This window comes from Terrapene carolina, unplaced genomic scaffold, assembly GCF_002925995.2.
Source record: "Terrapene carolina triunguis isolate 2854851 unplaced genomic scaffold, T_m_triunguis-2.0 Scaffold67, whole genome shotgun sequence".
In the NCBI taxonomy this organism is placed as follows: domain Eukaryota; kingdom Metazoa; phylum Chordata; order Testudines; family Emydidae; genus Terrapene; species Terrapene triunguis.
The window spans coordinates 32,918,743-32,946,184 of NW_020664418.1; the positions used below are offsets into that span (position 1 = coordinate 32,918,743).

The 27,442-nt window shown below is 39.6% G+C and overlaps 1 protein-coding gene across 1 annotated transcript in view; it reads right to left on the reverse strand.

Moving 5' to 3' along the window:
- Positions 1 to 6,940: 6,940 nt before the first annotated feature.
- The window catches only part of FAM227B (family with sequence similarity 227 member B), a 31,852-nt gene continuing 11,350 nt past the window's right edge, over positions 6,941 to 27,442 (reverse strand). Inside the window, exons 2-8 of the mRNA XM_026648458.1 lie at positions 26,624 to 26,873; positions 23,484 to 23,551; positions 23,057 to 23,101; positions 21,240 to 21,344; positions 17,058 to 17,156; positions 13,298 to 13,424; positions 6,941 to 7,125 (exon numbers count right to left, since the gene is read on the reverse strand). Of these exons, the coding sequence (XP_026504243.1) occupies positions 6,941 to 7,125; positions 13,298 to 13,424; positions 17,058 to 17,156; positions 21,240 to 21,344; positions 23,057 to 23,101; positions 23,484 to 23,551; positions 26,624 to 26,873 (879 nt within the window). The remainder of the gene's footprint in view (positions 7,126 to 13,297; positions 13,425 to 17,057; positions 17,157 to 21,239; positions 21,345 to 23,056; positions 23,102 to 23,483; positions 23,552 to 26,623; positions 26,874 to 27,442) is intronic.

Genomic DNA, 27,442 nt, shown 5'->3' on the forward strand with positions numbered 1-27,442 from the left:
GCTCACTTCAGTTTGTGGTGCGAGTGTGAGGAGCTGGGAGCAAGAGGCGCAAGAAGCTGAGAGTGAGAGGGTGAGGGTGTGGGTGTGCTGCTGGAGGACTGAGGAGCACAAGCGTTATCAGATACCAGGAGGAAGGTCCTGTGGAGAGAATAAGGAAGGTGTTTGGAGGAGGCCATGGGGAAGTAGCCCAGGGAGTTGTAGCTGTCATGCAGCTGTTACAGGAGGCACTATAGACAGCTGCAGTCCACAGGGCCCTGGGCTGGAACCCGGAGTAGAGGGCGGGCCCGGGGTTCCCCCCAAACCTCCCAATTGACCTGGACTGTGGGATTCTTCCAGAGGGGAAGGTCTCTGGGCTGTTCCCCAACCCACATGATGAATCTCTGAGGCAGGAAAATCCACCCATAAGCGCAGGACCCACCAAGATAGAGGAGGAACTTTGTCACACGAGGTAGAGGTGTAATACATAATCTAAAGATCGGGCAATAATATAAATTGATTATTTGTTAATTTGTTCCAATATCTTTCCAGGTATCAAAGTTAGGCTGATTGGTCTTTTATTCCCTTGGATCTTCTTTGTTCCCCCTTTTAAAGACAGGCACTGTGTTAGCCCTTCTCCAGTATTCTGAGGCCTCACATGTCCTCCATGGGTTCTTGAAGATAATCACTAATTGTTCAGAGATTGCTATATCTAGATCCTTAAGTACCGCAGGGCGAATTTTGTCAGGACCTGCCCATTTGAAGACATCTAACTTATTTAAATATTTTTAACCTGTTCTTTCCCTATTCTGGCTTGTGTTCCTTCCACTTCGTTGTTAATATTAATTGTGTTACACATCTGGTTATAATTAACCTTTTTAGTGAAAACTGAACTAAAATAGGCATTAAACCCCTCAGCTTTCTTGGTGTCATCCATTGTTAGCTCTCCTTCTCCACTAAGTAGTGGATCTACACTTTTCTTTATCTTTCTCTTGCTCCTACTGTGTTTATAAAATCTATTTTTATTGCCTTTTATGTCTCTTGCTTAGGTGTAACTCATTTTGTGCCTTATCCTTTCTGATTTTATCCCTACAATGCTTACACTATTTTTTTATACTTATCCTTAGCAGTTTGTCCATGTTTTCACTTTTTGTAGGATTTCTTTTTGATTTTTTAGGTCATTAAAGAGCTCCCAATGCAACCATATTGGCGTTTTACTGTTCTTTCTCTATGTTCTTCACCCTAAGATAGTTTCCTGCTGTGCCTTTAATACTGCCTCTTTCAGAAACTGCCAACTCTCCTGGACTCCTTTTTCCTTAGATTTTCTTCCCATGGGACCCTACATACCAGTTCTCTGAGTTTGTTTAAGTCTGATTTTTTGAAAATATGTCTTCCTTGCATGAGATAAATACAAATTTATCTTTTGCTGTATTTGTAATATGTTTTACACTATTAAATGTCTACTACTGTAAAATACATGTATAATATAGCATAAAGTTAACAGTGGCAAAACTGTCCAATTTCCATGGCCTTTAAAATATAAAATATATAATTTGTTTTCACTTTTAGTTCTACATTGCAGCCTTTTAAAATATTATCACAGAAATTATACCAGCCACTCAGATTGCCACATGGTTAATCATTATCCAACAAGTAAGAAACCATATTTATAAAAGTATATTGTTCTTTTTAACCAGTGCGCTTTTATGGATAATCTGGTCTCTGGGTGAACACATAATCGTGTTCTCAAAAGTCCCAATCTAGCAAGCTACTTCAAGCATGCGATTAGTGCCATTTAAGTCGATGGAACTTTGAAGTCAACAGAACACTCATGTGCTTAAAGGTAAATGCTTTGTTGATTCAGGTCCTAAGCTAGTATAAATGCAGCAAGCTAATACTGACACAGAAAGCAATTGTCACTACACTACACTTACATAAGAATAGCACTTACATAGTACTTTTAATTGTCAAAACACTTTACAAATAATAAGTGGATTTATTTTCACAACACCAAATGAAGTATTTAGGAAAGTATTATTATTCCCATAATTATCTCCATTTTACAGCTGGAGGAACTGAGACAGAGAAGATAGGTGATTCGCCTAAAGAAAGAGATGCAGTCACAGTCAAAGCTGAGGTCAGAACTCAGGAATTCCATAATTATTTCTTAATTTACTTACAATATTTCATGAAAAGGAAAGAATTCAGCGTGTTTTTTCCATTCCAGATTGAGTTTTCAGAGGTGACAGTTAGCAAAACTTTTCACTTGAAAATGGAGCAAATTTGATATGGAGTATTTAATGGCAATAAACATGGAACTCTACTCTGCTAATTTTACACAGTCATTTTTAGAGTAGACCTGCACTTTAAAACAGAAACTTCAAAGAGTATTTTTTTTAAGGAATTACATGAGGTTTTAAACATGAGACTTCTGTTAACTTTAATGATTCATACAGCTAAAACTTCTAACAACACTTTGAAAAAGCAGAGTGTAAATCCAAATTATTTTATATTATATCTCTATACTTTCTAGTATTTTTAAAAATTACACAAAACTTCAAGTAGTATAAAGAAAATCAAGCATTAAAAACCTTAGTCTTGTAAATAATCTAATAATGCACTCGCTTAAGCAAGCTTCCTTGTAAATCCTAAGGCATTCCAGATACTGAAATTGTATAACTGCTTACATTCCAGACCTAAAAAGGGAGATTTTCTTCAATTTTGTTTGTAAGACAGATTTTAACTCACTACTAACCATTTGTTTCATTAAAAAAAAAACCTTTTATTTAAATTTTTAAGAAGCTCTACACTTGTAAAGGCTGGGTTTTAACGTCATCAGCTGAACAGAGAACTGAAGTAAGAAGAAATCATTTCACAATGAGAAAAGGAAATAAAATATTTTCCTTTAGTGGGGATCCAACAAGAACAGGACTTTAAAACAGATGAACATACTTCATAGTTGAAAATTACAGTGTTTTTTGACCTGTTCCTGAGGAAGGATATTTTGCTATCTGAATCTTTCTTTACCTATGAAGTCTTATTATTTTTACTGTCATTCTTAGAACAGTTCTTCCAGTAATGATGGTCCAGGGTCTGATCCTGCAAAAGTACTGAGTGCCTATTGAGCAGCATTGAGCACTCGTAACTCCCACTGAAATCGATTGAGGGCCAGATCTTCAAAGGTTTTAAGGTGCCTAAAGATGCAAATAGGTGCCTAGGGGGATTTTAGTAGCCCCTAAGCAGGTTATATGCATAACTCGCAATAATTTCAATGGATGTTAGATGCCTAACCTGCTTAGGCACTTTTTAAAATCCCCCTAGACACCTTTATGTATTAAGCTCTACTCTAAACAACAGTACAAGCCCGCCTGACAAAGGAACCCCAAACAAACATGTTTCAATATACCAATCTTGTTTAAAAAAATCTCCATTATTAGTCTGTTTTCATAACCATTTTAGTATTATACGTTATTTTTCAGGCTAGCAATATTTTCGGTAATAAAAGTTAAGTGCTCCCAGTATTCCTTTTTATGGGAACAATGTGTAGGGACTCAAAATATGTACCTCATAGACAGCCAGCGTAACATTGATTTAATTTTACATTGGACAACACCAGTTATATGGGAATAAAATGGCTATGTGGCTATTGGCTGCTGAGTCAGCATGGTCTAGTAGATAGGATGCCAGATTGGGATTCAGGAGACCAGGGTTTTATTCCTGGCTCTGCAGTTGACCCGCTGTGCTTCGGTAAATCACTTCACATCTCAGAACCTCAGTTCCTCATCTGCAAAATGGAAATAACGATACTAACCTTTTCTAAAGCACTATGAGACCTACAGAGGAAAAGCACCACATAAGAGCTAAGGATTATTATCATTATGGCCTCTGTGTACCATTGAAATTAGGAAATACTTTCTTCTGGGGAGTGACAGACCACACTAACATGATTCTTCTTTAGGCATAATGTGGTTGTCTGTATAACCAGCCTCTCAATTGCCATAAATGAGAACAGTTCACTGGACTTCATGTTTCCTGCAACCCTTAAAAGACCATGGTAAATGGTGGGATGGGAGGTTTAAAAGTATGAGGTATAACAATAATACCCTCCCACATTTAGTGAATGAGGATAAGAGAGAACCATGTACATTACACACCACACAAATCAAATCATTGCCTTCCTCTTTTGGGGCCAAACACAGGGTTACTCTAGCCCCTATGACTTTAGGAACTACTGTGGATAGATAGCACAGCTCCAGTAAGGGGAAGAGGGTCATGTCCAGAACAGGGAGTGTTTTACTTAACTTGCTGCACATATATTTACTTTCTACTTAGTTTAATATTCTTGTTCTCTTGTACCAGCACAATGATGGGGTTCCAGAATTGCAAGAGAAATCTGATTCATTAAAAACAAAAACATGATAACTTGGAAAATTCATGCAAATGTTTTTGTTAGTTTCAGGTTTTGTAAAAGCTTATCATTTTTCAAAATGATTCTCCTGACAATGTCCCTTCAGTATTTTAGATAAACTTCTATTTTTAAACTGTTATTGCAGACTAAGCGACATATAAATAAAGAATACTGAAAGCAAGAACCTCCTTTTGAGACAGGAACCTGAGTGGTAAGAAGGGAATTATACAGTAAGCCTGATGACAGTGCTAATTTCAGCATTCCTTAATGCAATTGTGGTTCATTCTTTACTTATTGTACTTGAAAAGAAATATAGGAATTAGAACAAGGAAGAAGAGCAAGGAAGGCTACAAGTCAACAACTGAAGACTGAGAGATGCCCAGCCTTATTATGCAGTAGATATACATGGTCAGCTCATACAAGCAAAAATAATTCTGTAAATAAAAGAAAGCCCTATAAAAAGTAAAATGCCTTTTGTGTAGGGCCCCAATCCTGCAGCTCCTATTCAGAATCAGTTAGACAGCACACTCAATAAATGTAGTCAGACTAGAGTGGCTCTCCTGTGCTTTCGCTATGGGCAAGCTATGTGAGAATTGTTGCACGTTAGTCCAAAGCCAGGTGCCCTGGTCATAAAACACACCTTGTGATCATTCTACTCCTCTATCTTCTAGAGCTGATCGTGAGTCATACTGAACAAGCTGACACAGCAGAGTTAATGCAGAATGAAGTGCTCATTCAACACTATAGGCAGGTGATGATATAGAGCTGTGGTGTCCAACCTTTTCAGTCTGAGATCCAAACATATTATTTCAAAAAGATCAGAGGCGCCCAATCCATATTTAGGGACAGCTTATCTGCCCTGCTCTGCTCCCTTGGCCCATCCTTTCTGGTCCATAACTAACAAGTACAAGTTAGAGCAGCCTCCCTAATGCCATAACTTTCACTGGGGCTAGGGCTGGAGCAGAGAATCAAGGACATGGAACAGGTTGTTGGTTTGCAACTTTCCCCACCCTCCTGCTCTTGGTGTTTGGCTAGGAGAAGGTCTCCCTTAGACTGAAACAGAGCCAATCAAGTTCCTGTACTGGGGCTCTGACAGCCCAACAGTGAAGCAGATATGGAACAGTCACAGTCATTCTATCATTTCTCCCCTGCAGTGTAGCAGGTGCCCACTGGGGATGCTGCTGAGCAGCTCAAATACAGAGGAGATTACTGCTGTTTGGAGCACTTTCAGTTCACAGGAGAGCTGCTGCTGAGACTGCAGAGGAGTTGATGGGAGGCAGCTGGGAAAGCAGCTCTCCCTACTTTCACCGCATAGAGATGGGGTTGATTCAAACTCTTCAGTTTAAAGATCATAGGATGCAGCTCAGAAAATACATTTTCAATTTATAATCAAATATAAATTGTCAAGACTGGGGGCCACCACTTAGACTTTCTGGCATCATAGGTTGGACCTCTCCCCAGTAGAGGAACTTGAACCAGGAAATGATATGGAACAAGGGTATATGGTGGCATCAAGAGAATGGGCTTGAAGTAGGATGCTAAGCAGTGGGAAGGATCAAGAAAGCAGGGCCAGCTCCAGGTTTTCTGCCGCCCAAAGCGAAAAAAAAAAAAAAAAAAAGCCGATTGGTGGCACTTCAGCGGCAGCTCAATTGCGCCACTCCATTCTTCGGTGGCAGTTCGGCAGCGGGTACTTCACTCCCTCTCTTCCCCTTCGGCGGCACTTCGGCAGCAGCTCAGAGAGGAAGAGAGGGACTGAGGGACCCACCGCCGAATTCCTGCCAAAGACCCGGACGTGCCACCCCAACAGCAGGCCGAGTGCCAGGGCCGGCTCCAGGCACCAGCTTCTCAAGCAGGTGCTTGGGGCGGCCGCTCCGGAGAGGGGCGGCACGTCCAGGTATTCGGCGGCAATTCGGCGGACGGTCCCTCACTCCGCCTTGGAGCGAAGGACCTCCCGCCGAATTGCCGCCGCAGATCGTGATCGTGGCTTTTTTTGTTTGTTTTTTTTTTGGTTTTTTTGTTTTTTGTTTTGGCTGCTTGGGGCGGCCAAAACCCTGGAGCCGGCCCTGCCGAGTGCCGCCCCTTTGTATTGGCCGCCCCAAGCACCTGCTTCCTTAGCTGGTGCCTGGAGCCGGCCCTGCAAGAAAGACATGGAGTGGTGAAAGAGCTGGTCCACCAGGAGCAAGGAGGAGGAATGGTAACAGTAGGGGGAATGGTGGAAATAGGAGCCAGGCAGCAGGAAGGAGTAAGAGGAAGACTCATGACCCACTGGATGAAGTGGAGAAAGGGATCTCTGCACAATAGATGAATGGCCATATGGTGCCCTCATATCAGCAGCTATTTTAAGTATTTGACATTCACATTCATTTTTTTTTTACTCATTTCTCTAAATGCAAATATCAGCAAAACAGCAAGATATATGTATGAGTCAATCCAAAAGTTCCAAATTATTATAATTTTTTCATTTGGATACCCTTTACAAAATAAAATGGAAGGGTGAATAATGATTTCTGTTGACAATTATATTAGACTTTGCAAAGTACTGTATGTTCCATTCAGCTATTCATGCTGCAATGCATTCTGTGCATTTAAAAAATACTCACAAGCTTCAATGACTGCTTTGGATTTGCCAGATCCCTTAACTGGTGCCTTGGTAATAGTATCTTTCTTGCTACTCTTTACTGTGGGCTTCCTCAGGCCATCTAGATTCCATTTCTTCCAAGCAAATTTCTGTGGCTTTAGACCTGAAAAGCATAAGTTAACTTTAGAAAAAGAAAGAAGTAATTGGTGTTACTTTTGAAAGCTATCCTATACCAAACATGTTATCCTTTCAAATGAAGTTAAGACTTTTGATTCCTTTTCAGGTCCCTAATCTGCAAACAATTATGCACGTGCTTAACTTTAAAATAGTAAGCAATCGCACCAACTTCCCTAGGAATTCTCACATTCTTAAAGTTAAACACAGGCATGAGTGCTTGCAAGATCAGGCTCACGGTTTGATTTTGTGCAGATTATTATTTATTTTTATGCAATTAACAGAGATTCTTAACTTATGTCAGCCTTTGGAATAACAATATTATTTTCTTAATTACCGTTTTATGAAAGATGTTTAGAGGGTTTTACCAAGTATTCTGGTCTTTAGCAGTTGTTGCTCTAACTGCACAACCAATGCTCATGCATTTTACCGTCTGCAGTGGAATTAGGAATAGTGGTGTCAGTTTTTCTTCAAGAGTCTTGAAATGCACATCTTCTTTAAAATTCATGTATTTGGTGACACATGGCTAATTTAAACAAAGTTTGTTGGGGCTCATGCTAGGCTTTCACTTGCTTGAGTAGTGTTATTTTTTTAAAAACAGTCTTTCTTTCCAGGTTTGGGCCTTGAATGCCCATTTTACTATTCAATATTTTGTTTTCATTTCATTATCTTAATTTACTATTTTTGTTAACTTCCTTTTCCACTTGATTTTGTGTATGGATATCTTAAATTATATTTCATGAGAGGAGAAATATCTTTATTTTGTAGTTGTTCCCATTCTGGTAATTTGACATCACAAAACATTTACAATGAAAGATTTTGTTAAGGCTGCAAGTTATCCTGGCAGGGGTGTATAATTTGCTTTATTCGGTGGCTTTCTATTTCCTTGCCAGTAGTGTTTTACTGCCTCTAACCCAAACGTTTCAGTATTTCCAGAAATATATGGAATCCAAGCCACAGCAGTGGTCTTCTAGTTATCTTTTGGCATTTGGTCCGACTGAATTCTTGATAACTCTGCCCACTGTCTATTTACAGTAGACACATATTACAGGCTAGATTCTTGGGTTTAACTAGCTCGTGCCAGTGTAAGACCCATTTGGGAGTTATGGTGCACATTTATCCCTCAGCAGGTTAACATGTATGCTGCTGTGAGCAGTAAGGTCTCACTGGGAATTAACTTTGTTCTTGCCCAGAGAAGCAATAAAAATATAATCCACAGCACATTATTCTGACTGCTGAGGAGTCCTGCCATGGTAAAACAGCATATGCAGAGAAGAGTGGTAGACTGTGACCTTGGTGTGCAGAGACGTCCTAAAATGAGATTTTTAATGCATTTTTTTTCTCTGAGTAATTTTCTCTTTGTCTCCTGGTAAGATCAAAGTAATTTTTGCCTGAAAAACAATGCTTTTCATAGAGGGGGGGAAATACAGAGACAAACATTTTTGGCATTTTACAGGTATATAAAATATATTTCTACTGTTTATCAGCAGCGCAATGTTTATCACACAGTGCCAATGCACATGTCAGTGAAGCCCACATTGGCTAAAATGTAAACAAATAAGCGCTAAAGTAGTCTGCATCTGATATATAGTCAATAGTCCAGATGAAAGTTCAGTCTAAAAACATAAGAATTGCCATAGTGGGTCAGACCCATGGTCTGTCAGTATCTAGTAGTCTCCCAGTATCCTGTCTTCCCACAGTGGCCAATGCCAGATGCTTCAGAAGGAATGCTCCAGTGGTGCAATTGGTTAGCGTGCAGTACTTATAGGGCAGTGCTGAGAGGAGATATGCTGAGGTTGTGGCTTTATCCACTTATTTGGCCCTGTGGAATGTAGCATTCCAGCCCAGGGGACACTGAGGAGGGGAGGAGTCAAAAATGCCCCTTTCACTTGTTACCTTGGGGAGAGGGATAGCATTGGCCTGCTAAACCCAGGGTTGTGAGTTCATTCCTTGAGGGGGCCATTTAGGGATCTGGGGCAAAAATCTGTAGGGGATTGGTCCTGCTCTGAGCAGGGGGTTGGACTAGATGACCTCCTGAGGTCCCTTCCAACTCTGATATTCTATGAATGAACAGTACATGGCAATTATGGATGATCCAGTCCCTATGTGACAGTGTATATAAACCCCAACTAGCATGGAAGGGATAAGGAGCTGGATTGGCCCTTTCATGCTGCTGCTGCAAATCATGCCAGGACTGGAGGAGGAGCTAAAAGAGAGGGAACTCCACTCAGATAGGGGCAACCCTGGGAAAGGAACAAACTGTTCAGCTTCTCCAGACCTGGAGAGAGGACTGACAGCCTACTGAGCCCCTGCCCTTGCAGAAGGAGGGTGCAGAACCCCTGAGTAGAAGGGGAAAAGAACAGAGGCTTGCACTGGCCCAGTGAGCTCTGAAGTGGACCTTGATACTCCCAGAGTCCCATATCCTGGAGGGACCTGCTTACAAGTTTTTCTTTAGTTTAACCTGTTTTGCTGACTATGGGATGTTTGGTGGCATCACAAGGGACATAGAGAAGGGACTTGACAGTGAAGAGTCCCCATCTGGAAGGTTGCCAGCCTGCTAAAAAGATGCCCCACAGCACCCACTGGGGTGGGGATGGAGTAATTGGATTCAAGCATGTGCACTCCCCATATAACCCAAAGGGGGTGCCCTACCCTACCACTGACAGATTTGTGACTGTCATCCAGTCCCAGCTTCTGGGAGTCAGAGTTAGGGACACCTGAAGCATGTGATTGTGTCCCTGCCCATCCTGACTAATAGCCATTGGTGGACCTATCCTCCATGAACTTATCTAATTCTTTTATGGACCCAGTTTTACTTTTGGCCTTCACAACATCCTAGGACCATGAGTTCCACAGGTTGACTGTGTGGTGTGAGCAGTACTTTTTAGTATTTGTTTTAAACCTGTTGCCTAGTGATTTCACTGGGTGACCCCAGGTTCTTGTGTTAGGTAAAGGAGTAAATAACACTTCACTATTTGTTTTCTCCACACCCTGGATAAATGGTTTTATAGATCTCTATCATATCCCCCCTTAGTCAACTCTTTTCCAAACTGAACAGTCCCAGTCTTTTTAAATCTCTCCTCTATATCCTGCTCTATATCCCTAATAATATTTGTTGCTCCTCTCTGTACCTATTCCAATTCTAATATATCTTTTTTTGAGATGCGGTGACTAGAACCACACGCAGTACTCAAGGTGTGGGCATACCATGGCTTTATATATAGAGGGATTATGATATTTTCTGTTTTATTATTTATCTTTTTCCTAAGGGTTCCTAACATTCTGCTAGATTTTTTGACTGCCACAGCATATTAACCAGATATTTTCTGAGAACTATCCACAATGACTCCAAGATTTTTCTTAAGTGGTAACAGCTAATTTAGCTAACATCATTTTGTATGTATAGTTGGGATTACATTGCATTACTTTGCACTTATCAACATTGAATTTCATCTCTATTTTGTTGCCAAGTCACCCAGTTTTATGAGATCCCTTTGTAACTCTTCACAGTCAGCTTTGGACTTAATTACCTTCTCCTGCAAACTCTGTCACTGTCCCCGCACTGTTTACCCGCTTTTCCCAATCATTTATGAATATGTTGAACAGCACAGGTCTCAGAACGATCCTCGGGGGACCCCACTATTTCCCTTCTCCAATGTGAAAGCTGACCATTCATTCTTACCCTTCATTTCCTATATTTTAATCAGTTACTAATCCATGAGAGGACCTTCCCTCTTATCCCATGACTGCTTACTTTGCTTAAGAGCCTTTGGTGAGGGAGCTTGTCAAAGACTTTCTGAAAGTCCAACAACACTATATCAACTGGCTCACCCTTGTCTACATGCTTGTTGACCCCCTCAAAGAATTCTAATAGATTGGTAAAGCATGATTTCCTTAAAAAAAAATCTCTCTTCCTCAATGTATTGTGTTCATCTATGTCTGGATGTTGATTAAAAGCAAAAAAAATCTATTATTATTATACCTTGGTAATAGACCATGCAGACATTAATAATAAAAATTTCAAAATCAAATTCTGCTGCCAAAGAACATCAGACCAGACAAGCTTGGTTCCTGTAATAATCTTTATAGAAATTGAAAAAAATTGCTCCTGGAAAAGGGAATAAACTGCATTCACCACAGGCTTTCCAGTTCCAAGTATTTTCACAGGACATTTTAAGATTAATTCATGGGGAAGATGTTCTAGTGCTCCCTCCAACAGAGATAATTCACGTTGTCTGTCTCTGCCTACTTTCTTTTCCAATATTCACACAACAGTTTCTCTTTCAATCATGGCCTGAAGATTTTGCATTCTTGCTGCATTGCTGTGCTCACCACAGATTCTTCCTGAATATTCCCTTCACACAGGATCACAGAGAAAGAGTCAGCATGCTGCATAGGGTGACCAGATGTCCGGTTTTTGACTGGAACACCTGGTCAAAAAGGGATCCTGGCGGCTCCACTCAGCACTGCTAACCAGGCTGTTGACTGTCTGGTTGGCAGCACAGCGTGGCGTGGCTGGCAGGCGCCCTGCTAGCCTCTGCTCCGCACGGCTCTCCAGAAGCAGCCGGCATGTCCCCCGTCCAGCTCCTACGTGTAGGGCAGGGCTAGAGAACCTAGGGCACGGATCCAACCCCGTGGTTAATTTCATCTGGCCTACGGTGCCCCCCCCCGTGCTCCCCTCCTGCCCTCTGAACCCCTTGGTCCCAGCCTGGAGCACCCTCCTGCACCCCAAATCCCTCATCCCGGCCCCACATCAGAGCCTGCAGCTCCAGCCAGAGCCCTCACTCCCCCGCACCCCAACCCCCTGCCCCAGCCTGGAGTCCCCTCCACACCCTGAACCCCTCATTTCTGGCCCCACCCCGGAACCCGCACCCCCATGCCCAGTGCCCGTACCTCCTCCCACACCCCAAACCCCTGCTTCAGCCTGGAGTCTCCTCCCATACTCCAAACCCCTCGGCTCCACCCCCCAGCCCGGAACCACCTCCTGCACCCCAAACCCATCATCCCTGGCCCCACCCCAGAGCCCGCACCCCCAGCCTCTCACATCCTAACCCACTGCCTCAGCTTGGAGCCCCCTCCTGCATTTTGAACTCATTTCTGGCCCCATCCTGGAGCCCGGACCCCAGCCAGAGCCCTCACCCCCTCCCGCAACCCAGCCCCCTGAGCCAGCCCGGTGAAAATGAGCGAGTGAGTGAGGGTGGGGAGAGCAAGCGACAAAGTGGGGGATGGAGTGAGCGGGGGTAGGGCCTCAGAGAAGGGGCGGGACATGGACGGGGCCTCGGAGGAGGGCGGGGCAGGGGCAGGGGCAAGGGTGTTCAGTTTTGTGTGACTAGAAAGTTGGCAACCCTAATGGTGCATTGCACAGACTGCAGCTCACCCATAAGGAGACATTGATACATATGCCTGGAGATCATTATACAATTGCTGGCTAATTCTGCAAAAGTTAAATATTTTTACAGGTATACAATATATATATATATATATATATATATATAACAGTTCCCAGACCTCTGCAATGAGGCAGAGATTACAGATTTGATGATAGCTCGTAAAATATGTTAAGTGCTGGCATTATGCAAGAAAATTTAATTTCTAAGGTTAATACCCACTCACAAAACCTCAAATTCTATAATGCTGAGGCATCTTAAAGTACCATTAAACATTAAGTAACCTTAACTTTTAAAATTAATAATAAATGAATTTATAATTTCATTAATGAATAAAGCTAAAGGTTCTAGACAAGTTTTCACAAATCCAATTAGCTAAGGTGCAAGTGGAAACGTACTGAGTTACATGCAGATACAAAATAATTGACTTAAATTTATCCTCAGTCAGGTCAAGGTTAATTGTTTCCTTAAATAATTAAGAACATTTGTTCCACAGAGATGATGATGAACAATCAGCTCAAATTATCTCCATTTGTTTTCCAGTCTACCACCAATTGCTTTCCATTCTCTAACCAAGAGTTGGAATTTGAGATATTAATGCTCCAGACTCAGAAGAGCATCTTTGACAATAGTATTTCTTGTAATAGATTATTATTATTATTATTATTAAATACCACTAGTGGGGTAAAAGTAATAATTTCTAAATGAGGGAAAGAAATCTGGAAATCCTAATATAATACATTTCAAAAATGTATTTAAATTAACTAACAGTACCTGATACCCACTGAAAAATTAAATCCACTAATCCATCTTTAAATGCATCATCAAAAGATTTACTGGATTCTGGAAATGCTTCACAGAAAGCAACATAGATGACTTGTGACAAACAATCAGGATACACCTGCCAAAATAAGAATTAAACTGAATATAATAATTATAAGGTTAAAAAAGAGCTTTAGTACTAATTTTACTATAGTTATAATTTTGCTTACATAAAAAAATTAAAGCGGAATGCAGTAATCATTGAACTAATGCATTCAAAAATAGTTTGTCTTTATTATTTGTATGAAATATTAAATATCTGTCAAATATAATAGCAGGTGTAATGGTCAATACCTTGCTGAAAAAGGGTACAAGTCAAGGTTGGCAGCTAGAACAAGAATTGTAAAATGCTGATTCCAAAAGACTACATTTATAATCTCTGAATGAGTCATTATGGGCTCAAATGAAGCAGGACGAGTGAATTGGGAATTAAAAAAATTGCTTAAGGTTTAAGTAATCACTATATGTAATGAAAAATAAGCATTTTGGAAAATTTTGCCATGTTTATTTTAGGATCACATTTCATTGGTCACATATTGTTTGAGCCAGGTATTAATTTCAGATTGCCAGCATGTTGTTCTAACATTAGAAGTTGTCACTCTCCTCTCTCTTTCTTTCTCACCCATACCCACATTGCTCTGTTTTCTCTACCTAGAATATATAGGTTCAGATATGTGCATACTAACTTTAGCACCGTATCAGCATTTTTATAATGCTAAAAAAGTCTATTCACATAATATTTTCATAAGAAAATACTATGCAAACATTTCATTTTAATAATTTAAACCTAGGAGTTTATTTTAAATTTCATATCAGTCATGCAGGCTGAATAAAAACACAGCTGCTGCAACATATCAATCTGAATTTTAAATGCTAGCACATATCTGGATTCTGGTCCAAGCAATGTCATAATATATGTTGCATACTAAACACTTACACCATACAAATATACATGTAACTATCTCTACTTCTAATTTCTCCTTGTGAGTGGGAGGCAAGACCCCACCCAGAACAACACCTCATGGACTTGCACATGGCATTTTTAGACCTAATGACTATTTTCTCCTGGTTGATTGTACCACTTTGTGGCTACTGGGCTCCCAAATAGACACACCAACAGGAAAAGTCTAGCCAGAGTAAATTGTTTGTCAAATATACAGAGTGAATGGTGACGACATAGCCTAGTAATAGCTTAAATGCAGCCCCACACTGGAGGAGTTCCAAATGCCACAGCCTCTCAGAGTCAGAATTACTGGCAGGAAAATCAAGAGTAAGTCCTAGTTTATTGGATGTTCTTTCGTGCTCATCACCACAGTATCTGAGAACCTCACGTAAATTAATGAAATAATCCACATAACTCCTATATGAGGAGGAGAATATGAGTATATAGTGTGTCATCTGAGGATCTCAAAATGCTTAACTAATATTAGATAATTGACAGTTTAGTTTTAATTGCCCTATTAATCCTAAGGAAGGGTGCAACCCCTCTTGTAAGGTCCAGTAGATGACCTTTAGCTCAAGAAGTTGATAATTATGTCCTCAGCATTAACTTACATGTGATTTAGTAGAAATTTGTATTGTGCTTTTCAGTAGGAGTATGCTACATAAGGTAACATTTTCAAAAGTGCTTCAAGGCTAGATTCACAAAGGGGACTTAGGTGTTGCAACACTGAGCCTAACTCCTAGGAGCTCTGCCACCCAGTGGTATTCACAGCACTGAGTTTGGCACCCAGACTCCTCATACAACACATACGGAGAGTTAGGCACCTAAGAAAGGGATTTTCAGAAGCCAGTAGTGAAATGCAGAGGAAAGGGCAGGAAGAAGGCAGAGTTTAGGCATCTAAGCAGCTGATCTCTGCTCAAAATCTCAGACTTGAAAACCCTCTCCTGTAGTTAGCCATCTATGCCAGGTCAGCTGCTTAGGTAACCCAGGCCCTACCTGCCAAAATGCTCTCTATCTCTCTCCTGCTCATTTAGATACCTTTCTCATGCTGGCTTTATATGTCCCTGTGCCCTGAATGTTTTTTGTGCAGGTGCTGTGTTGTGTCGCCCCCCCCCCCCCGCCCAAAAAATATGCTGCCATCTATCAGTATCCTGCATCTAGACTACCTGCTGCAGAGTCTGGCAGGTAACAGGTGTGCTTAAAGCACACCTACAGGATAGGGCCCTGGAGGTGAGGTAAGCATTCTCTCTCTCCTACTTCAAAAATCCCACTTCAGGGCTTCTGCTTCAGCTACTGCTCTGAGCAGCTTGTTAGCTGTTGGGTGGCAGCAGAACTTAGATTGCTTTGTAAATGCTTACCAGCAGAAACTTAGGTGCTCAAGGTACCTAGGCAGCTAAAGGGATTAGGTGGCACATGAGCTATAGCTTTGAAAATGTCAGCGGTGCCTACATGGTGGACTTAGGCACCTATTTACCTGTTTTGGTGCCTAAATCCCTTTAAAAGTCTGATCTTTTGGCCTCTGGTACTTCTGAAAATTTTCCCTGGGCAGCTGCTGCTCCCTAACTTCTATTTCCTTTTGTTCAGCCAGGAACCCCCTATACATCTCTCCCAAAACATGTATTGTTTAAGCAAGGGAATGTTTGTGTCTATGTGAGTGGGGGAGCTTGTCTCTGTATGGCTTTTACCTCTGCCATACCAATTTCCATGAAATTAATGCATTTTTCCACACCATGTACAAGAAGGAAGAAAAAGAGCCTTAAAAACTTGCCAAACTTATATAACTAATCATTGCAACTCATATGTTACTGTACCATTACCTGAAAAAAAGCATCTTTAGTATCACTGGGGACACATAGGAAAAGTGATACAAAGCTGTCTGCAATTCTGTCAAACAAGTAATCTTGATCTTCTTGATTAGGCTTAAAAGGAAAAATCAACATAAAATCAGAAATAGTTATGAATTAACATGATGATGGTCAGAATTTAGGCCCCGACTCAGCAGGGTACTTATGCATGCGAGCAATTCCACTACAGATAATATAATGACTTACATGTTTAAAGTTAGACATGTGCTTAAATACCCTGTTGAACTGTGGCATTAGCAATTTCTTGTGGCATTTAATCTGACGATATGAGGAACAACACTGTTATTCATATTCCCAAAGTAATTTTACATTTTGCTGTATTCTTTCCCCCTTTAAATTAACAGTTTTCTTAATTTGTTGCAAAAGCTCTTATTTGGCACAGCATTTAAGCACATGCTTAATTTGAAGCACGGGTTTAATCCATCCCTATTAAGCACCACCTTAAATGTTGGGCTGAAGCACTGTACTGAGTCAAGGGTAGCTCACAAGCACAGTCATGTACTGTATGAATATTTTCCCTTGGCTCCTCAGTTATGTACATATTGATAGTGTCAGGTAACAAAAGTAGTGATATTTTTGCTTTATGTTCTTATATTTAATTATTTCAAAACAAAATCTTGCATAAATCTTAGCATCATTAAACAAAGTAAGCAAAGCTAAAGTAAACAGTCAATACTGGCTTAAAGTTTTATTTTATTATTCAGTGATATAAACCTTCTGTCTTAAATGGCTCTTCACAAGTAAAACGTTTGTCCTCTGAGATCAGATTAAAGTTAGATGTTTCATTCTGGGCCTACTTCTGCTCCTGTTGAATCTATGGATCATGACTTTGTAAAACAAGAAATCGTTATTTTATACATTTGATTAGAAGAGATGTAAGAATAATTTTGTTATATGTTTATACCTTAAACTTTTGAAGAAACCACCACCAAAAACAATCCTGTAAAACAGCAATAGATGCTTCTGAGAGAAACAACTTTCTCCAAACTTTAAAAACTTCTCCCTGTTGAAACAAACTTTTTGTTTAATTTATTTATTCAGACTGTAGAAATGCGAAAAGTTAAAGAGCGCAAGTGGTGCACTTCATAACAAAATCCAGCAGATAGTAGAAAAATGTCTTAGCTTCAGCAAACACTTGGAAAAAACCTCAAGAGGAAAATGCTTAGCTTTAAGTTGAAGAGAAGCAGTTTCTTTCAAAATTATCCACTATGTTGGGTACAACATGGGGTACTCAAGTGGATACAATGAAAGCCTGATATTCTTAAGTGCCAAGCATTTGCAGCTTGCATTGGCTTTGCTTTGACTGGAATTACAGATATTTAGCATATCTGAAACTCAGGTCCTAAGTGTCTCTAATTTGGCACTCAAAAACTGAGATACACAAAATTAGTGAGGCCTTAGGTAGTGTTCTTTGCATTTGAATCCTAAAAATGAGTTCAACACAATGGCAATTTAAAAACAATACCTCAGAGAATAAGAGTAGCTAGCCAAATCAATAAAGTAGATTCATATATAGGTTACATTTATTCCCCTCTGCATCAGGTAACCGGCAGAAATTATGAACTGTGCATGGCCCCTGTGCAGAAGTATTGGTGAGGTTTTAGGATTGTCCTGGTGGGTAGCTCTACAGGGCAAGGTACACATTAGCCAATGGTGCTGGAACTAGGGTGCTGGGGGTGTGGCAGCACCCTCTGGATTGAAGTGATTTCTATCATACACAAGGCATACAGTTTTGTTCAATGTCTTTCAGCTGCCCCACTATAAAAACTGTTCCAACGCCACTGAAACTGGCCCCAAAATATTACAATTAATGCCATAAAAAGACTTTAAAACTCACATAATGGTATTTTTTCAATATGCTTATGTAGAATGCAATTGCAGTCTTCTACATTTTTTTTTCAAAATGAGGCTGTTATTATAAAGTATTACATTACACAAATTGTATTTCTAAAGTTAAATTTTTGAAGCAGTTATTAAATCTGTTACTATCTGATAATAACTGAGAAATTGTAAATATTATGTAATTTATGTACTGAATTGTTCTGGAATTCATGCATTTTGACTGTGTCAGGTTTATTTATTATGGCAGCTATTAATTTCCTGTCATTTGCTGAAGGTAACGTAGTGTCAGTACGACAAAAAACAGACTTTTTGGAGTTGGGGGTGGTACTAAAATTATGGTTTTTGAGCTGTCCAACTCATTTTTGGGTCTATATAGCAGGCTTTCTGACAGCATTGTGTGCCAAACATATGCATACATAAGTAATTTTTTAAAAAGTAAAAAATTTGTATATTTTGAATCTAAACATCTTGTTGAAGGCTGGTAGTGAAACATTAATGTTAGAAGTAATGTTCAGTCCCTCAAAATATACAGCACTATAATTTTTTTTTGTAAAAGTTATTACCAGCTATTCAAAGAATGACAGTTGACCTAAACACTTATTTGGGATAAGTCTTCAAAGGGTTATAAAAGGTTAGAGCTCTGCCCCTCCCATTACAGTCTATGGATGATTTAGATTAGATAATAGGAAAAAAAACTAACTATAAGGATAGTTAAGTACTGGAAAAGATTATCAAGGGAGGTTGTATAGTTCTTGTCATTGGAAGCTTTTAAGAACACGCTAGACAAACATCTGTCAGAGATGGTGTAGGTATTTGTAAACACTTGCACCCTCCTCTTTGTGTCATCTGTTAGTACCCCTCCTTCCCTGTTAAGTAATGGACTTACACTTTCCTTCATCTTACTTCTAATGCATTTACAGAACCTTTTTATTGCCTTTTATGTCCCTTGCTAGTTGTAACTCATTTTATGCCTGATTTTGTCCCTTCATGCTTGTGCTCTTCTTTTGTACTTATCCTTAGCAATTTGTCCTTGTTTTCACTCTTTGTATGATTCCTTTTTGATTTTCAGGTATTTAAAGAGCTCCTGATACAGCTATATTTGTTTCTTCCTATCTTTACTCTGCTTTGGGATAGTTTGCTGTTATGCCTTTAATGCTGTCCCTTTGAGAAACTGCCAGCTGTCCTGAACTTCTTTTTCTTTCCCTTGGGACCTTGTCTACCAATTCTCTATGTTTGTTTATCCTCTTCTAAACAAAAGAGGCAGCTGGCAAGTCTGCTGGAAAGTGGCATTGAAGCTTCACATGAAGGGCAGATTTTGAACCCTGGGAATTTTGTTTCTTCCATATTGTTAGAGCTCCTCTAATGGATGGAGGGGAGAAGTCTAGCCAATAAATTAAATATCTCACACAAAAAACCCCTGGTTTTGGTGCCAACAGGCAAAAAGACTAAAACTATTTCACTGAGAATTAACTAATTAACAATAATAACTAGCACCGAGAAGCAAGTGGACACTGGAGGGGTTCCTTCTTGCTGCCACAGGAAGTAAGAAGGAACTGAGGGATAGCAGGGACCACTCTGCCTTTTATGTTCTTGAGTGGGAGGTGCAAGGACATCTAGCAGGCACAGTCCTATTGGGCACTACTGCCCAAAAGAATCCCATTTTGTACAAAATGGGTGCGCACCAAGAGTAGAATCCATGTGCATAATCTTTTGAAGAAACAGAGGGCTTGTCTTCACTGACCTATTAGCTTGGGGTGTAACTCAAGTTTTTCCCTAACCTGATTCCTGTACACAAACACAAACCTCCAGCTCAAATTAAGTGGTGCTTTAAATTTGAGCTAGATAGCGTATAAGGGAACTTTAACACGTACACACCAAAGCTTGTGTGCTGCTGCGCTAGTAATGCAATGGGATGCAGGAACTTGAATTACAACTCATCAGCTTCTAACAAAATCACTTAATCCAATCACTCTGTGTAGCTTAAGTGGTGTTTCCCAGTGTGGTCATTCTCACTTCCCTCTCACTTGAGCTAGGCAGGTATCAGGATCAGCTAGGCAGGTATCAGGTGGGGGAAGAGGCCAGGGCCATGGTTATAAGGGACATGGTCTGAGTTCAGTCTAGAGGGTTCAACGCCAGAAGCAGCAGTCAAGGTTGGAATCGAGGTCAATGAGTTGCACCATGTCAGAGCCAAGTGAGTCAGCCAAAGTACGGTTAGTAAAACGGAGGCAGGGCAAGATGCAGTAATGGAGCAGGGAACCAGGAACGAAGGCAGCCTGAGGAGTTAGGAGCAGAGCAGGGGACCAGGAACCGGAAGCAAGGCTTGGCATCAGGAGCAGGACTGGGGCCAGAAACCAGCAGTGAGGCAATGTATCAAGGGTCTGTTTGCAGCAGCAAGCTGGAAATCCACCTAGTTGCACAAACAGCCTCCAGATGTTCTCCCTAGGGCAATTAGAGAACGCAGTAGGCTCTGCCAGTCAGGACCTCCATGGGTGAGACATCCAGTGGAGCTTGAACTCATAGGGCTCATTGGCTGCTGTTCCCTGCTTCACCAGACCTGTAGTTTGGCTGTGTGAACAAGGGAGCCACACAGGAGCCTGCAGACCTGGGTTCCAGGTCCATGGATCCTCACAGCAGGAGTCCTGTAGACAACAGCCTCATGCACTACACAGGCCTGATTCATTCCTTGAGCACTGTCCATCCTGTGGATTGAATGAGAGATGGATCCTGTGCAAAAATACCACGTGATCATGTAATTCAAGACTATACTATAATGCATATACAGAAGGAGGCTGAATTAAGGTTATATAGGCAACCCTAATTTGGCCCACATCCCTAAAGGTATTAAGATGCCTAACTCCTATTAATTTTAATGGGAGTTAGGTGCCTAAATACCTTTGAAGATCTGGAGCTTACTAACTTCTGAGTGCTTAACTTTGCAACTCTAATGTTAATTTAATGTATTTTTCCCCAATATAATAATAGATCAGGTTTGAGACACAAGAAAATACTTTGAGGGGAAACGTTCATTGCTGCTGCCTGAGGTGAGCCAGTTGTGTGTATAAATGATGGACTTCACTGTCTAGATTTCTCAGTCTGGCATCTTTCATGAATTAAAAAAACGTAAAGAAAAAATGGAATATGAACATTTTAAAATATATGCTTACTTAAGATATAAACCATAAAGATTTGGCACTATTTTATGTTAGCAGTTTCTATTTAGCAAACTGGAGTAAAGTGTACATACTTTGAAATTGTGAGCTTTTATAACCAAGTCCCAAAGTTTTGCTGCTTCCAAATGTCTTGGTAGTTCTGTAAGCTGTTTTAACTTGAAACCTGGGTATCTATAATTCTTAAAGGAAAAAAACGTTTAATTACTAATTATTACATTCCTTGTAGTTTCTTTTTTTTTGCTGAGAATATATCACTTCAAATGTATCCACCATATATTTTTTCTAAACTGAAATTGAAGACACTTACCCACAATGGAAATGTTCCATTGTTGGGAGTCCCATTTTTTCAGTAGTATTTTCTTTACCAATTACTTTCTATGATTGTCCAGACTCAATGAGAGGTCCAATTATCAATCAGTCAAGGTACAGCAAGAAATTGCTGCCTGATCATTAATAAATGTTTTGCATCCCTATGATTCTGTCTCAAAAATTACTCCCTCCCCCCCCATAAGCTATAGAGTAAAACCCCAGTCAAGGTGTTTTGCTTTGTTTTATATTTAAGTCAGCAGTTCAATTTGCGATCATATTTTGCTATTTCCCAGGCCCTGCCTTCATCTCCTTGTTGAAGCTAGTCACTGCAGAGTCATTCTGTTAACTGTATGGCAAGTGCATAACAGATAGTGTTCCAGCAGAGGCCATGGACATAGCTAAGAAAACAATTCTCCTTCTGCCTGACATCACCCTCATATAATTTGAACATGCTGTATGTTTTTTATTTCACGCCAGGAAGTGGGTCAGTTTGTATTTCAGAGTACAGAAAGCAAAATAAAAATAAGAAGAATGCTTAGCATTTACATAGCACTCAAAGTATTATGCAAATATTACCACTCTATGCAGATAATACCACTCTTGTGAGCTAAGTGGGTTCTGATCTAGTGATGTCAATAAAATTACTCATGCAATTCACGTGAGCAGGTTTTGGTCCTTAACTTTAGAGAAGTCTCAGAAGAACACAGAACCTATTTGCTATTTTTACATGTATCAGTAATATTTTTCTTAACTTAATTAGCTCAGTTATAAATACATTATTGTGTTGTGATAGAAGTTTACATCTGTTCTCATTTCATATTATCTCTATGAAATTTGGTCAGTTAATATTTTAGTGCTCAGTTCCACAACACTGACACCTATCACTAACTTTACTTATGTAAGTAATCACACTGATGCCTCAAATGGAGCAGTCAGAATCCCTGGCTGTCCCAGTGGCGCCTTGTGTGCTCTTACCAGTCAGATTTGGTTACATGCTCCTTTAACTTATGGCAGGAGCAGAAGCAGACTCATAGGTGGCTGAAGAAAATGTTTTTTGGGGCAGGGAGGCTCAGCGGGGGCATATCCATGAGTGGGCCTAGGTGGGCTACGGCTCACGCAGTTAGCACCCAATTAAGCCCTCCATCATAGCAGTAGTGAAGAGGCTTTTTCTGGCAGAGATCAATTTTGGGGAGACTGAGTCCTCTCTAGCCTTAGCTACCCACTGCCTACGAGCAGCCCCAAACAGCCCCAGGAATCAGGAGAATATAAAACTGACACACAGCTACTGTTGCTTCCCCCATAGGTTCTTCATTAAGCACAGCTTAGAGAAAACCAAAAATTAGGCCCCAAGTATTCATTCATGACATGTCAATTAAATCAACACACTCACACCATATTTGGATTTTCCATTATGCGGTATATCTAAATGTATATAATTAATAAAAATAATATTGAATCTTTAATATATATATTTGGGACCTAATTCTGTATTCCTTTCTTTCCCTAAATTGACACTATTGACACAATATATTGGTTTGATATTATACTGTAATCTACTTTATTATATGTTTAGCAAACTTACCTTTACATTTTTTCTGCTTGATTCCTCAGTGATATATTTATCAATCTGAAAAATGTTTTAAACAAACCATTCAAAACTAATGTTAAATGCACTTCTTACCATGAATTAAACATCTTGTATTCTCAGATAAAGGAAAACGCTTTCAGCTGATGACATATTACAAGACAGAACTTATAATAGCCCAAGTATGACTTCAAATTGAAAAACATGGCCTGTGACACTCAAAGGCTTTAGGTCTTATCTACACTACAGAATATAGTGTGACAATATAAAGAACGATCATATTTTTGAGTAGTTTTATCTGTGTGATCATATAGGGCGGACCACAAACTCAGTCTAAGATGCAAGATAGAGGCCCCTTTGAAAATTTGGTCTTCACTGTCTAAGCCTGTAAAAGAATGAAAAAAAAATTAAATAAATAGTATACCTTTGTTTTCCTCATCTTGCCTGTTTGAATTGAAATTTCTTCTGAATCAGTAAGTTGAGTATCATTGGCTTAAAAAAAAGAGTAAGAATTAGCAACAAAATAGTCAGCTCTGTTTTTTCAGCTTCAGGACAAATTCAAGATCTTGAGCAAACTAAGGCTCCAAAAGTGCAAATACTTATGTGCTTAATTTTATGCAGTGTGTAGTCCTACTGACTCATCTTTGAGATGAATGGTAGGCTCAGTAAGACTCCCATTTCCTTTATGTATATCTCATCTTCTGTTTAAGAGCTACATTTGTGGAGGATGTGACAGGCTGAAGTCTCATTCTTGCAAAGACGTTTGTATGTACAGTACTTTACTCATACAAAGTTAAGCTCATGCATAAGTTTTTGCAGGATCAGGGCCTAAGCTTGCTCCTTTTTATGATAAATTTGACACTGCACACATCCAGTTGCAAATGCAAGTTAAGGGTTATACTTTAACTAAACAAAATGTAATGGCTTAATACACTGTGAGCAAACTGCTGTTAAGAATCATTGCCCATGTCTAACACCTCCAGGCATATTCACTTTATAAATTTAAAAAACACATTATCCAATTGCATCTATTGTGCACCTATTTGTTCTTTATGAGATGGAATGAAGAGGAGAGTGCACCCCTAGGACTTAAGAGTGGTACCTTTCTTTTAAGTTTCTGACATTGGGGGGAGTTTGCACAGCTGTGGAATTTTGTGTATTTATGAGTTCTTTACAATTAATGATTTTTGACTTACAATACCAACACGAGGAATTAATCCAATTTTACAAATAGAGGACTGAGACACAGAGTGATTAAAGGCTTGTCTACATGGTGGGGTAATGCACTCTATGGGGCTTTGATTTCTAAAGCATGCTAACATGCTGTGCATCAACTGGTCCATGTAGACCCTGCGGGTGCACACCAAAGGTTTCTAGTGCTCTTTTAAAGCATACTAACAGGGTCTACGTCAACCACTTAATGCGCAAAACTTTAGTGAGCTTTAGAAATAACAACCTGATAAAACACATTACCCCACCGTGTAGACAAACCCTAAGTGCCCAGCCTCATGCTTAACCAGAAGATTATCCTTGTGGGGTGGGGTGGGGTGGGGTGAGAAGCATGAGCTTGTCATCAATTATCATACATGAACTTTTTCTGAATTTTCACCATGTAAAACTTTACTTCATACTTTGTACCCATATAATTTTTCTTGATTATTTTGCAGGGCACAAACCTCAACTACCACATACTATTCAGAAAAAATACCACTTCCAAAAGTATCATTAGCTGCAGCAAAGGAAGTGTTAACTATCTGCTTTGATATAATTTGTAACTACTCGTGTATTACTTTTGGGTCAAACAATGCTTTTCAGAACAATGTCTCTGACTTAACAGAACACAGCAGTTAAGCACATGCTCAAGTACTCTGCCGATTTGGGACTAATTTTAGGGATTCAGTGGCTGGCTCCACTCAGTCACTTTTAAGTAAGTGGCAAGCTTTCTTTCAACAGTTTTTCCATAGTTTTATTGTTGTTAGCACCTAATAATGTCATTGCAGTGCCTAATTCAAAATACATTTTAGCAAACAAACCAATTCAAGATCTATTAAGCAAGAAGACATGAATGAAACAATTGTACATGGGAAAACAAAACAAAACTTTTTCAAAAGTTAGAGTGCTTGAAGTCCTGAAATTCACAAATCAACATATTTGAAGAAAATTATAATATATTGTATATCAGGTAGCCCAATAGAATATGATGAGAATGCCCAGACTTTGAAAAATCAGGATGAATTTATATATAATTGTGTGGATATATCTTAGGAAATATTATAACTAATATTCAGAGAGTGTTCATCAGAAAAATAATAAAATAACATTTTTCTATGTACATGGAATTGAGTATTTTGTCATTGCAGTGAAGAAATCAAGCAGAAATAATTAGATTTCAGCTCACAGATAAATTAATAAATCAATTGACAATCCTACTGTATCTACAATATCAGGACCACATCTCCCAGGAGATCCCAATATATACATAATGCAGAAAACAATACTGAAATGAGTTTACTAATATTTTCAAGATACAAAATTTCATGAAATAGTAAATATAAAAGATAAATACTGGACAAGATTCTCAGCTGATGTGTACTGGCATATCTCTACTGAAGTCAGTATCAATTTATCTAGTTAAATATCCAAACACAATTATTTAGTTGCAATAATGATATCCCTGCAGCCATAGCAATTCAAGATACAATCTGCTAAGCTACTTCTAAGGAAAACCAATGTGCTACAGGACATGGTGCTGATCATTCAAGAAGTGGCTCTCCCTTTTCTAACTCACTATTGAACCAATGGCCCAGCATGGACTGACAACGCATTGCTGGAAGTGTCTTTCAGATGAGATGTAAAGTTGAGGTTCTAGTCAACTGTGGTGACGAAGGACAACATTTTCATCCACTCTCAGCCAGAGGGTATTTTTTGTGTTCACTTATCTGAGCCTCACTGATTGCACCAAAGGAATGCATATATTTTGTGTATGTGAATTGTATGTATTCATTTCCTCCGTTCCCCCTGAAGCAGGTGGACTGGGAAAACAGGTAATTGGCAGAGCCTTGGCTCCACATTCCCAGTGCATCAGACAGTGTAGCTGAACTGGTGTAGGTTAGTGTAATTTGTTGTAAGTATAGGAAACAAGAAAGGAATTATGCCTCTTTGAGGCACAGTGACTCCCTGGGCTACTCCTACAGTGATATATATGCATATATGTTTCCCAGGACTACTCCTGAGGCTACACCTTATGCACCATTCCTTACACAAGGCTATACATGAAGATACACTCTATCCCTATTGAACACTGCATGATCATTTTCTACTGTGCAAGTTTCATTCTACTTTATTTCACTGGATCTTTATCCAATTCTCTGTCTATATATACACACTGCTTTCCTCCCCCGCTTCCCCCATACTAGACAGCATACTCTCACAGCTATTTCCAAAAACTGGAACATAATCACTAGGGCTAAGCCAGAATTTAAACGTTGGGAAATGGATTAAATTACTTCATTCACCTTTCAACCATTATTCCCAGTAGTAATAACTAAAATAATTGCCCATTACTTTGCTCTAGTGAAACACGATGGTCATCTTCCTCTGTTGGTCTTTGTTGAAAAGAAAATATTTTTTCAGCATGTTTCTTCAGTTCAGTTGTGCACTCATCTATTCTCTTCTCCAAATCTGAGACACGGCTGATTTGTAGTGGAGCATTTTCATACAGAAACTTAGAAATTGTATCAAATGAATAGTCATTTCTTAATTTGTCCACCAAAGGACGATCTTCATCTAGAAACGGAAATCTTGGCCAATCATCCTGCAATAATTACGTTAAAAATAATTACTCATAAGCATCATCAAAAATGTTAAGATAAAATTAAGAATCAATCATATGTGACATTTACATTTTTACAATGCACTGCAGTTCCAGTACAAACACACTTTTCCTATTCATTTTAATGACCTCTAATTTTGACATCATTGTTTAAAGGACTCTAATTTCTTCTTATGTTGAATAGCACACTCACATTTGGTTACAACAGTCAGCAAAAAATAGGAATGGGCCAGAGAAGAGCAGAACAAATTCATGTTGGGTGAAGGGCTTTATACACCTCTACTCAGATATAACGCAACCCGATATAACACCAATTTGGATATAAAGCGGTAAAGCAGCGCTCCGGGGGGCGGGGCTGTGCACTCTGGTGGATCAAAGCAAGTTCGATATAACGTGGTTTCACCTATAACGCGGTAAGATTTTTTGGCTCCCAAGGACAGCGTTATATCGGGGTAGAGGTGTACAAGGACTAATTAACAAGACTAGGACTTTTTAGTTTGAAAAGGAGACATCATGCATAGAAGAGTTATGGGATTAAGTACTTTGCTGGA